Source organism: Vicugna pacos, chromosome 32, assembly GCF_048564905.1.
Source record: "Vicugna pacos chromosome 32, VicPac4, whole genome shotgun sequence".
NCBI lineage: Eukaryota > Metazoa > Chordata > Mammalia > Artiodactyla > Camelidae > Vicugna > Vicugna pacos.
In genome coordinates, this window is record NC_133018.1 from 4839481 (window position 1) to 4852241 (window position 12761).

The 12761-nt window shown below is 60.6% G+C and overlaps 1 protein-coding gene across 3 annotated transcripts in view; it reads right to left on the reverse strand.

Annotated features, from left to right (window-relative positions):
- Nucleotides 1–12761, reverse strand: part of OSBP2 (oxysterol binding protein 2) — a 100464-nt gene that overhangs the window by 16259 nt on the left and 71444 nt on the right. For all 3 annotated transcript variants that reach the window (XM_031670246.2, XM_031670245.2, XM_072953273.1), the window contains one exon: nt 8509–8762. In XM_031670246.2, the coding sequence (XP_031526106.2) occupies nt 8509–8762 (254 nt within the window). The remainder of the gene's footprint in view (nt 1–8508; nt 8763–12761) is intronic.

Genomic DNA, 12761 nt, shown 5'->3' on the forward strand with positions numbered 1-12761 from the left:
TGTTGGGGGTTGGGGGAAGAAATCTCCTTATGCACTTAGCAGGCTCTGGAGGCGAGGAAGGCTGCATCCAGGGCCGTTGCAGGTCTGGGGCTATTTTGGGTCTACAGGGCTCGCCCACTGGTGCGGAGCTGCAGTCACTGGCTATCATGCAATTTGGGGACCCCCGAGGTGGGCCTTGGGAGACCCAGCTCCAAGCCTGGCTCTCCCACTCCACAGTTTGAGGCCTGGAGCCAAGCCTTCATTGTCCTGGGTCCCACAGTGGTTTCCAGCTTCACCCTGCATCCCTGCCCCTCCATCGCTGCAGACCTCAGGGTGGGGACCCTAACAGCAGACACAGTGACCACCCACCCCGGCGACCAGACTGGAAGGCACCTCTGCTGGGTCAGCACCAGTGGGTTAAGAGGTGGCAGGGGTAGGAAGGCAGAGTATCCCTCTGGGTACCTCAGAATCGCCCCACACCCTTACAGGAGTCCCATAAGATGAGGGGACTGGGACCCCTACCCTATCCCACAGACAGTGAACAGAGCCTCTGAGGTCATACTGGGTCCTTAACCAGAGCTTGGTCCACTCCGAGCTGCTACTCCCAAGTGACCTCTGTCCATGTCATCGTTGCTTTCCCCGACCCTAAGCTCAGGCAGCCCCAGCACCCAGGCAGGTTAGTCTCGGCTCCTGCCACCTGTCCACTAACCAGGGTAGGAGCCCTAACAGCAGGGGCCCAGGCTCCTCTCCCTGGGAGAGCACTGGGCACTTCACTTCAGGGAAGCCCCTGGCCAGGTCCTCCTGTCCCCAGATACCAAGGCCCAGGGAGCAGGGGCTGCCAGGTCAACAAGGGGCAAGCAGGACAGGATCCCAGTCCACACAAGGCACGGTCCCCTTGCCTGCTCGCCCGCCTGCCTTGGGGAGAGGCTGCAGGGGCCCCCGCAGCGTCACACACGGAGCCTTATTACAGGCGAGACACGTGACCGGCACTTCACAGTGTTCCAGTCCTTATGGTCTGTGGGTGCCCTGCCTGCGCCTGCCCCACCCAACTGGCTCAGCGGCTGCACAAGGCCTCTCAGCTTCCTTAGTACTGCTTCATCACTCCCTGCTGACCAGTCACAGCTCCTGCAGGCATCTCTGTGACCATGAGTTTCAACACAACACAGACTTTGCTTTCATATAACACACAGCATTTGAAACAAGGCTTGTAAATGAGCTACAAACAGTATAAAATAGCAGCCAAAAGTCATGGTAAAGAATTCCACAAACTCATGTCAGAGAGCCCTGTAGACCATGTGGCCTCTGAGCTTCCTAGCAGCAAAAGCAAAGAAGGAAACACAATTGTAGTGCAAAGATGAACTAGGCTCCCTTCCTCCTACCCTTGATATCTGTGAGCTCTAAATACCATAGAAACAACCGTTTTCTCTTTCTGCGGAAAAGGGGACTTTTGTTGTATTTTCTGGGGCAGCTGATGGCTTCTTACAGACCTGTCCCAGATCCTCTCCAGACTCATCACTGAGGCCCTGCCTTCCCCACTTCCCTCACAGTGCACTCCTGCTGTGGGTCAGGGCTGTCTGGGGCATTCTCACCAGCACTGAGGTAGCCGTTTGAACAGCATGACTAAGGAGAGAATGGTGGCTCAGGGAGGCCAAGGGACTTGCTCAAGGCCACAAGGCAGTGTGTGCAGGGCCAGGATCCAGGTCCCCACAGACCCCCACCCTCAAGTCTCCCAGGGCATGGAACCAGTGCTGTCACTGGTTTTTTAAGCTGGATCCTTACTGCCATCTGGGTGCCCCTGGAGGCGGTGTGGGATCACGCAGCTTTCCTGGGGTGGAGCTAGGCTCTCAGAGACGCTCACTAACCAAGGATGTTGGGGAGTAACCCTGTTCAAGCAGGAGGACCCGGCCCTGCCTACCTCCCAGCACCATCCCTGCAGGTGAGGATGCTGCCCATGTGGCCTGGGCTGCCGGCCGCCAGCCTGAGTAACCTCCACCTTGCTGCCACTGCAGGTCTGGCCAAAGTAGGGTAGCAGAGGGACAGGAATCAAATCCCCAGGACCGCAGGAACCTCATTTGGGCCACATGTGGCTGGACTGGGCACAGGAAGATCAGACAGTGTACAAGTGGCCTGAAGAGTGGGGCACAGTGGAAGCTGCTGTATCCTGCTTCCCAAGATTGAGGGGCTCACGTGGCTGGACCAGGGCCTTTTACACTGTCACTTGGTGCGGGGGTGAGGGGGGCATCTGTAGTCAGTGAGCTGCCTGGTCACCCTGTGGGCTGTGGCGAACCCACCTGCCCCCTCTGCCCTAAGGTGCCTACCTGGTGTCCATCTCCAGCTGCCCCGGTTTCCTCTGATGTTGCCAACCTTCAGGCCCCATCCCTGCCAGCCATGGAGGGAGCAGGCGCTGGCCTGGCCCCGCCACTCTGGAATGCTGAGCTGGGCTGTGCACTGTGTGCTTGCTAAGCTGGATTAGGCCTGGGGCCCAGCGATGTGGGGGTGGCTGGGGGCGGCTCCCAGGGGCCCAGGGAGGGCCTGGCTGACCCGAGCGCTGGACACAGTCACATTTCCCCTGAGGCGTGGCCTCAGCTCTCAAGAGAACTCATGCCCGGCCCTGAGCAGGAGCAGAGCCTCAGGCCACCCCAAAGCCCTCGACCCACACCACACACACCAGGCCCTTCATGGCACTGCCTTGCTGCCCACCCTGAGGCAGGCAAATAACCTCCTGGGCGTTGGTGTCCTCGTGAGATGTACTGGGAGCTGAATGCCAGGACTCCTGCAGAGTCCTCCATTCTGGGACCCAGAGTGTGATCGTCCTCTGGACGGGAACAGGGTTCCAGTCTCAGCCTGGCCTCTTCCACCCCGAGGGCTGTTGAGAGGGTCCCTGAGATGGAAGAGGTGCGTGATCCTGAGGGCAGAGCAGCTTTGCCTCTGTGGGGAAGGCGGGGAGCCTGTTGACATGGCCAAAGCAAAGTGAGAACTAAAAAGCCCAGGAGGAAAAAGGCGGCCTGGCCACCCCTCACTGGGCTGGGCCGCCCACTGGGGACTCGCTCTTCCCAGAAGCCTGGCCTGTGAGGGCTGCCCCCCAGGGGAGCGCACTGGGGCCAAGCTGTGTGAGTGCCAAGGGGTGTGGCTGCTGGTCACCCTGACAGGTGTCACACAGACAGACACAGAGCATGTCTGAGCTGGAAACCTTGTCCAGCTGTGCCCAGGAGGAAGGAGGACAGACTAATCGCTTTTGCGGGTCCTGATCCTAATCCCGAATGACCTTGCCACTCCCCAAACATGGGTGGGCAAGCTGGGCTACCGTCAGTGGCCTGGGTCTCATGCCTGCTGTGTGTGTGGCCCGGGAAGCCTCTCGAGCTCTGGAAGGGTCTGCAGGGCCAGGACCTGGCTCAGGCCAGGCCTTCAGTGGCGGCTTGGAAATCATCAACCTCCTGCAGTATCACTGCTGTCTGTGCCGGGGCCATGAGAACGGTGCCAGGGAGCCACAGAGGAGGGGAGGGGGTACCACATGCCTAATGCCTGGTGGTTCCGGGCTGGGCAGGCACCCTGGGCCAACAGGACCAGCTAGGTGACTGGCTGTGTCTCTAGCCGTTAGCACATGGCAGGTTCCGGGGCCCCAACCAGCTGGGACCTGCTGGGTGGCTGACGGGTCACGTGACTGGCCTGCAGCTGTTCTTGGGCTTCAGGGCTCCAGGTTGGTGGGTGGCTGAGGCTGCCCCACCATCTACCCCCTACACCGAGCCTCACGTGGCCAGCATCACTGTGGACCCGCCTAACACTAGCCTGTGGTGCTAAAGGTGGCGAATAGGAGAAAATCGTGCAGAGTCCTGGTTCCCTGAGCCCCTCTGCCTTGCCAGCAGCTCACACCGGGGACACACTGGGGTCTCTCCTTCCCCTCCCTCCAAGGAGCAGAAGGCTGGCCTGACAGCAGGAAGGGGCTGAGATTCAGGCCTGGCTCAGAGGCAGCCGGACTGGAAGAAGCACGTGCACTTCAGCCCCCAGGGCCCCGAGCTGGGCCCCCAGGATCTGTGATGAGGGTGCAGGGCCCTCCAGCCCAGCCGCCGTGCGGCAGCCCCACCACCCGCTCGCCCGCCCCTCGAGGTTGAGCAGCTCCAGGGCCAGGCCCCCTCCTCCCAAGGCCCTCAGCACAGGCTGCTGGCACCAAGGGGCCAACCCTTCCCAGACACTGAGGGGACGGTCACAGCTTCTCCTTGATGTGACTCACGGCAGTGGGGAGGCAGCTTCGCACTTCAGTTCAAACTTGAAAATAGCCCTTTCCACGTTCAAAATAGTTTACCCCTTGTGCACAGGAACTGGCACCATCTGGCCACCCGTTTGCCAACTGATTTTAGACAGTTCTGGAGTCTATTTTTACCCATCTCCCCAGGCCCCAAATGAGCAAGCTGTCAGGAGCAGAACAGTGGTCAGCTGGACCGGAGCCTGTCCGTGGGGCCCAGGAGCACGAGGGAAGGCACCTCTGGGGCCTCTGGCTGCTGCTTCACTGGGGTGGGTGCGAGGAGCCCAATATGACCTCCAAGCGGGGCTCAGAGAAGCCTCCGAGCATTTCCAGCAGTAACGGCCCTTGTTTCTAGGATGACCCGGCCTTTGTTTCTATTATGCCCCAAATCTGAGGCCTTAGCCAAGTGCCCTGAGGTACTGTCTCTACATACCAGCCCCACCTGGCTCTACCTGCCCCCACCTCTCCTCACCTGCCTGTCCCCAAGGCCTCTACCCTCCCCCTGCTGCACTGTGCTCCTGCGGCTCCTCCCACCAGAGCTGGAGCCAACTTCCTGAGTCCAGCGGTGCTGGGCCCACGTCCAGCACAGCTTCCCCACCCTTGCTGTCAGGATCTGCACCCCATCCCACCAGCCAGCTCTCCCGCCAGCACCAGGTGTGTCCCTCCTGTGCTGCTGTCCTCTTTGGCAAACTGAGGGACCCAGAGTGCAGGGTCTGTATCATCACGCCCTTTGAGCTGAGCCTGGTGGGTGCGACCTTGTTGCCACTCCCCCCAGCTTTCTGCAGCTCCAGTGTGGGGGCTGAGTCAGGAGGGGCCTGAAGAGCAGTGGCAGGGAGCAAGCCCCCAGGCTGCCAGCCCAACGACTGGCTCAGCACCTTCACACTGGGACTGCGGCTCCCTCGGCCCCAGGCAGGGCTGAGAGGAGGAGGCCCTGTGAGCAGTGGGATTAGGACCTGGGGGCTCAGCAGGTGGGGAAGCAGGCCTGCGTGGAAGTCACAGAAGCAGCCCTTTCCCACCAGGCTCCCTGCTGGCTGACGGACAGAACCTGCTTCCACCGGCCGGGGTGGGGCACGTGCAGCCCACTCACCAGGGCAGGTTCGCCTCGAAACAATCGTCGCAATACCGTGGGGTCTTCTGCCTGCCATGGGGCCAGGATGCAGGGCCCAAGGCCAACCCGTAGGGGAGCCCAGGTTACCCAGGAGAGATTACCCAGGTGTGCTGGGTCTGGCAACAGGTGATGCAGTCCTGGCCCTTCTGCACAGATCTCAAGGCCAGCAGTGGGGACAGCCCAAGGGCCAACGGCTGTGACCCCATGTGCTTATGCAGGGGCCAGGCCTGCTACCCTTGGGCAAGATGACTGCTCTGGGCCTCAGAATGGCACCTGAATAATACAAACGATGGTGACAAGCTGTAATGACCCCAACCTCACGTGGCCATCGTGAGGAACAAAGAAGTGGCAGAAACTGGGGCAGGCGTTTGTGGTCATAGTGCTAGCATCCCAGAGGCCCACCCTCCAAACCAGGGCTTCAAATTCTGCTTCACCACAAAGATAAACTCACAGGAAAGGGGAATAAAACAGGAGTTCATCCTTTTCGCTTTATGGAAACAAATAATCAAACATGAACTAGTAACGTGTGTTATTAGCTCAGCCGTTCTCCACATTAAACCTCAGGGCAGATCTAGTGCTGTACCACCAGCGCCTGGTTCTTGGGGATGGGCGCAGTTCCTGGGGGGCCCTGTGCACAGCGTGCAGAGCTGCAAGGCTCAGTGCAGGAACCACAGTCGTTCTTGTGCTGTGGGTTTCCTTCTAAATGGCAGCAAATGCACAGCTACCCGGACAGCGATCCAAGTGTGGAACTGCTGGGCTGCCCGTGATCAAACTCACAAAATCACCCACTGGGGAATTCTGCCAGACACTAAGCGACTCATTCAGTCGCTCCTGTGTTCCTTCGCAATCTTCTCTCTCTCTCTCTCGTTCAATGAGGCTCTGTGGATGCCAGGCACCAGGCCAAGCACAGAAGCGTCAGGCTACCAGGATTGCGGTGCCCTGCCCAACAGGGAGGACGGCCTAATGCCATGGCAGAAAAGCCCAGGAGACATGAGGACCCGTGGACAGGGCGACAGTCAGCAGAGCTGGGGCAGGGAGTGGGGCAGCGGGGGGCTGGGGTGTGGTTAGAGAGTGGGCAGACAAGGCTTCCTGACCCTCCCTTCTCGGAGCCTCTTTCCGATGGGCACTAAGCATCCTATGGTACTAGAGAGGCTGTGGGGTGGGGGGCGGGCTGGGTAAGTGATCCTGGGGCGGGGGATGGGCTCCCTGGGGATTGGGGGCTGGAGCTGCAGGGGTTGCTTAGTTACAGCTCCCTGGTCCACCTCCTCCTCATGGCAGAGGTGGCCCTTCTGCACACGGTGGGGTCTGGGTGCTTGCTGTCTCACAGCTCTGTGAGCTGCCTTCCCAGAACCGAGTTGGCTCCTCGCAGGTGAGGAGTAGCTGTCAGGAAGGGGCCCTGTAAGAAACGTGGGCCTGTGCACTAGCCCAGGCTGCTAGCACAGCCTTGGGGGCCAGCACCTCATTTCTGTGCTCCCCATAGAGGTGGACGTGGCGAGGCTCTCACGTTAGGTTCATGCGAGCAGGTGGGCAGAGCTGGGCCCTGGGAGCAGGCACCATCACTCAGGTCCAACCCTCCTGGTGCCAGAGCTGCAAACAGGCTTCCTCATCAACCCCAGGGGCCTGCCCATCAAACAATTCATCATGACCTGCCTCTGTTGCCTGATAAAATACTGTTGTGAGAGGTGCCAGCTGAGAAGCTCATCACCTGGGAAAAGCTCAAACTGCTTAGAGAGACGTGGCTTCGGCCTGGGCAGACAGGGAGGCAGTGCCAGGGGGCAGGGGGACACAAACGCATCATTACGCCATGAAATGCCTGACGTCAGTGCCTGTCCCATGAAGAAGTGCAGTGATGAAGGCCCCCAGAGTCTGGGGACTGTAAGGAGGCTAGTGGGCTGAGCAGGTGGACAGAGGAAGACAAGAGAGCAGACCAACAATGGAGCCAAATCACGGGGTGGCTGCAGAGCTGTGGTCCAGCAGCCCCTCAGCAGGCGGGCACCAGCTGCACTCCCCAAGTGCTGGGGACAAAGGTCCACCTGTGTGACCACCTGTGCATGTTTCCCTGTAGTCTGGGAAGCAGGTGCCCCTCTCCTGCACCCCAGCAGCTTCAGGCCCAAGCCTGTCTGTGGCGGGAGTGGTCCACGCCCCTCAACACCCCCCAGAATCATGCTGCCCCCACAGTCCCAGTGAAGAAGGATTGGGGCAAGTCTCCCACACCCAGGATTTCATCTGAGGGTCTCGCTCAGGCTCCAGCCTCCACCTTCCCACCCTGCCCCCAGGTTTCCTGGTGTTGGGCGTAGAGCCTGGTCCCAACTCCTGACCCTGCTCTGGTCTGAACCCCTTGCTTCAGAGGCTGGGTCCCCAAGCTGGAGCTCACCTGGGCACCAGTACAGTCTGCCTGTACCATGTTCTCTGGACCTGGGCTGCCTCCTCTGTATTGGCCTCCATCTCCCCACACCTCCCCACTTTGGCCCCCGGGTCCGAACATGCCATCCAGAGCCCAAATGTGCCCCTCCCGGGGGCTGCCCTGGGGAGGAGGCCATCGCAGTCAGACCTCTGTCTGCTGTGGGAGGCCTGGAGGAGCACAGGTGCCTCTGGGAAACACTGGGCAGAAAGAGGAAGGGCCTGCAAGTGTTATCGGGCACTGTGCTCTCTGCCGCCACGGAGAGACCCTCCCCATTCCAGAACCCTGTGGAAAGAGGTGACTCCTGGGGCTGAAACCCCAGAATTCAGCTACTATCAGGTGGGCACGGCCGCGGCAGGCGCAGCTCGAAAGCTCTTCTGACTGAGCGGCCCCTGACACCAGCACCCCCACGTGCCCGTCCCCACGGTTACAGGTCCTGACCCTGCTGCGTCTCGGCGGCAAATGTATTTGGGGAAGGAGCGGCGGCAGCTGCTGTGGGATGGCACGGCTGTGGTGTCCCTGCTGTGGGCACAGAGCCATCCGCTCAAGCTGGGGCCTCAGCCTTCCTCACCCAGGCCCGCAGGCCTCAGCTGGATCCCACACCCCACCCTGGTTTCCACCTGACGATTAAAAACTCTCCTCGCCCATCGACACCACGTGGCTGAAGTGACACAGGATGGCGAGTGTGAGAGGGAGCCCTGGTCTGTCCAGCACCCCGGCCACCCACTCGGGGACCGAGGTGCCGTGGTGACCCTGGGCCAGGACGTAGGCGACACTCACGTTGATCATAGCATTGGATGTGATGCGGAAGAGGGTGGCCCGCTCGTTCACCGCCTTCAGCTTCTCGCTGCTCTCGTAGGGGGTCCGGAGCCCGTCCAGCTCGCTCAGGGAGCGCTGCAGCGCTGCGCCGTGCTTGGCCACCAGCTCATTGCACGTGCTGAGGTCGTCCAGCTTCAGGGAGAGGTTCCGGACGGTGTCGTGCAGCTCGGTCCTGTCGGTCGGGGAGGCAGTGTCGTCGTCGTCCCCAGAGTCATCTGTGGAGAGACACGGGGTGGCTGGGTTATCAACAACCAAAAGGTTCTGGCACCGGAGACCCGACGGCCAGGCCCAGGAGGGAGGGGTGGGCAGAGCTGCTAGGGAGATAACCAGCCTGGGTGGTGCTGCTCCAGCACCCTACTAGGGCAAGGTGGCCACCAGCCTCCTAGGGTGGGGGGTGTGGGCCCTCCTGAGTCAGTGGAGGTGATGGAGGAGGGACCAGCTGGAGCGACGGCCTGGGCTGTGCTCTGCAGGGGGTACCTGTGCCCCTATGCTGCAGTGCAGGCCGGGGTGGGCTGTCTGGGCAAAGAGGCAGAGGGTGCACCCAGAGGGCGCAGATCCCGAATGAAGCCTGGGCACCGTCCCTACATGGCAGGCCCAGCCCGGCTGATCTGACTCGCGCTTCCCCTGCCAAGCTGACCTGCTCCCCGCTTTGCGCCCACCCTTAGCCACACCAAACTGCCCCGTTCCCTGCAAACACGAGTGCTCGCGCTTGAGGCCTTTCTGTGTCCCCACTGCCTGGAGCTTCGTCACCACCTCACCTCCTCAGAGGCCTCACCCCCTACCCAGTCCAATGCCATCCTGGCTTCAAAGCCTATCTGAAGATCCCCCAGGCCACAGTCACAGCTCCCCTCCCTGCTGCTGCCCAGGGCCTCCCTCCTGCAGGTCTTCGCTTGTCTCCCCTGAGGAGCAAGGCCACACTCACCTATGGGGTCTTTGGTGTGGAGACACTGGCTGTGGCCTCTCAATGGCCTTGTCAGGGTAGGAACTGTACCATCCCCAGGGGACAGACAGGTAACGAGGCTCAGGTAGGTGAAGTCATGCCCCGGGCCACCCAGCTGGTCTGTCTGCATGCAGGGCCACCCTCTTCCTGCCAGGCTGCACTCACTAACCTCCCCACCTCACCTCCCACGCGGCCCCAGGTGCCTTGGTGCACCCTTTCCTGGGAGTCTGGGGTACCTTGGAGCCTGGCCTGCTGCCAGCCCAGCCTGTGTCCAAAAGGGTTGCAGGGGGGCTGTGGGAGCCTCTGGGGTGCACTGCGATGAGTGGGGTGGGGTGGGCAGCCGGCCTGGGCCCTTCTGCTGCTTTGACCCAGGCCTATCAGTGTCAGAGCCTACAACTGCCTAGGGCTTTCTGAGATGCCTTGTTTCAGAAATAACCAGGAAGAAACTTTTGTTTTGGCAAAGAAAATCTGTAACCCAGTATATAAAATTTCTGAGAAAGATACACATTGTGAGAGAATGGGCTTCTTCCCATGGCAAACAGGGTGTGTGGGGGTGGCCACAACTGAGTCACTGCTCTGCACATGCCCGGAGCTGGAGGCAGTGCCCAGCCAGCTGGCAGAGTGGAGTCCAAGCTAGGTGGGGCTGGGGGCAGGGCCTGCCCCCACCTCAACCAGCCCAAGTGCAGCCCCGAAATGACCCAGGGTCTGGAGGCCACACGTGCTGGGCCGGGCCCCGGGCCATTGGCTTGACCAGTGTCAGCGCGTAGCCTCACAGTGGCCAGCAGATGGCAGCTGTTCTTCCTGTTCTCCTGGCAGGTGGGGCCACTGGTTTAGGGCAGAGCTGGATCTGAACCTGGGTGGGTCTTCCCAGAGGCTCTTCCTCTCTGGATGGCCTTAGTAATCTTGCCTTTCCGGGTGCCAAGCCCTGGGCCAGGCGCTGCCTTGGTTAACGCACGTTGACCCACTGAAGTAGGTGTGGGGGCAGAAAGATGCCTTGAAATTGCCCAGGGCCGTAGGTGGGGGAATTCTGGAGCCTCCAGGCCTGTTCAGCTTCAGAGCCTGGGCTCTTAGTGATAACATACCCTCCTCCCACTTTCAGGGTTCCATATGTCTAGCAATCAGAATGGCCACCAACCGTGGCTATTGCTGTGCACTGGGTGGGACGCGTTGGGGCATGCTGGCCACAGGTCAGCCTGACTGTGACCCCCTGTGCACAGCCTAACTCTGTCTTCCTGTGGGACGGGAGGAGGGTGGATAACCGCAACTTAGCAAGCAGCTTTTAGGGTCTGAGTTCAGGTCCAGCTGCCAGGGACACAGGAATGTGCTCTGCTCCTAAATCCCTGGCTGTTTTGTTGGGGACACAGGCCAGCGTTGCTGACCAGCACAGTCTGTTCTGTGGGGATGGATGGAGTCCCTCCCAGAGGGACAGTGAGATCAGAATGAGGGAGGGCCTGCAAGGTGAGAGGGGTAGTGAGTAGTTGAGTGAATGGGTGAATGATCTTGGGCGCATCCCAGGAGGCCTGCACGGAGGTGGCAGGTCCCACACAGGGGGAGGGTCTAGAGAAGGACATGAGCAGTAGGGGTGGGGCACAGGGGAGCTAGCTGGAGACAGGAGAGGGCACAGCTAAGAAGCCTGGGCCTCCATCCCTTGGCAAAAGGGAGTGTGTGGGCATCTGAGCAGAGGTCCACAGAAAAGAGGAGGTGGGTGGCCGGTGGCAGGATGAGCAGACTGAAGGGACAGAGAAGCCAAGAGGTCTGACAGGGCGGTAGCTGGGAGAGCCCCAGGAAGCCAGGGGCTGGAAAGAGCAGGAGTCCTGAACCCAGTACAGGCAGGCTGACGTCAGCACCCACCCAGCTCCAAGGCCATGGACAACCAGCCACGGCCACACTCTGGGGCCAGCTCCCAAGAATGTGGGAGGGGGAAGGGGTATCGCTCAGAAGCTGACATGTGGCCCAGCCTCCCATGTTCCCACAGCATGTGGGGCTGTTCACACACTGAGCTTGGGGTATGAACCCCACCTCCAGCCCGGCCAGAGGCAGAGCTGAACAAAGAAGGTGACTCTGGCTCCTAAATGGTGAACTCCGGCCACACTGAGTCCCCAGTCTTGGGGTTCTCGCAAGGCGCAAACCCACACTGGAAACAGAGATGAAGCTCAACGTGAGAGATGCAGGTAAAACCACTCAATGTGATGGTCCTCAAATCAGAAAAAAGAACGAAGGACATTCACTTGGCATGTGCTTTCCAACAGATAAGGTGGCAGGTACCCATCAAGAGTGGCCTCCCCGACATCCCCTCCCCCATGGGAGCTCTGCTGGTGGGGCACGGGGTCCAGGCAGGAACACACTTTACATGCAAAGGTTCCCAAGCTCGTAGCCTTGGGGGTTTTCTCAGGCTTTTATGACCCTGACACATCCTCTCCGTCCTAACTTCCGCTGGGAATGAAACTCAGCCACAATGAGCATGCGAGGAACAAAGTAACAATCTGCATCTCCACGACACGGCAGACACTGAACTCTGTGTGGACGCAGCACCCTACAGAAATTCTGCAGCGGTATGAATACAAGAATAGCAGCAGCTGAAATCTAGGACCAGGTCAACGCCACACTCCGGCGTTCAAGGGAGCCCCTCGCCTGCCTCAAAGCCCCCAGGAAGGCCAGGACTCGGCACAGAGCAGCTGCCTGGGGTGGGGCTGCCAGGCTGCGCCGGGTCGGAGGGAAAAATGAGGTGGTTGGAGAACAGAGGCTTGAACTCTGAATTCCTCGTGCACTCCCCCAGGATGCGGCCTCCTCTGCTCACACGTGCACCAGCTGCTGAAGACAGGAGCTGCTGCCCTGCCAGTCTGCTCGGGTGCCTCGCTCTCCCCTCCCCACCCAGCACAGGGTGCGGGTGGGTGAGGCAGGAGGGGACAGGAGACTCCCTTTACTGGGCACTGTGAGTGAGAGGCCAGTTAGGGGAGCCCAAAGCACACCCGCACCTGCCCTCTGCCTGGCGAGGATTATTCCTCCATCCTTCATGTCAAATCTCAGCCCCTGAACCCGAGGCGCGTCTCCCCCACTCTCTCTGGGACCCGCTGTCCTGCTAGCCCTGCAGGGCCCCTTGTGATCAGCTGCTCTGCCTCACGCGTGCTGGCCTCTGGCTAGCCCTGCACCAGATGGTGTGCCCAGGAGACAATGCGTGAACTGCCCGTAGACCCAGCCCAGGGTCTCGGCAGCTCGGGAAGCAAGCTCTGGAAGAGGCAGCTGCACGCTGCCCAGCAATGAAGTGGCTGGGTGG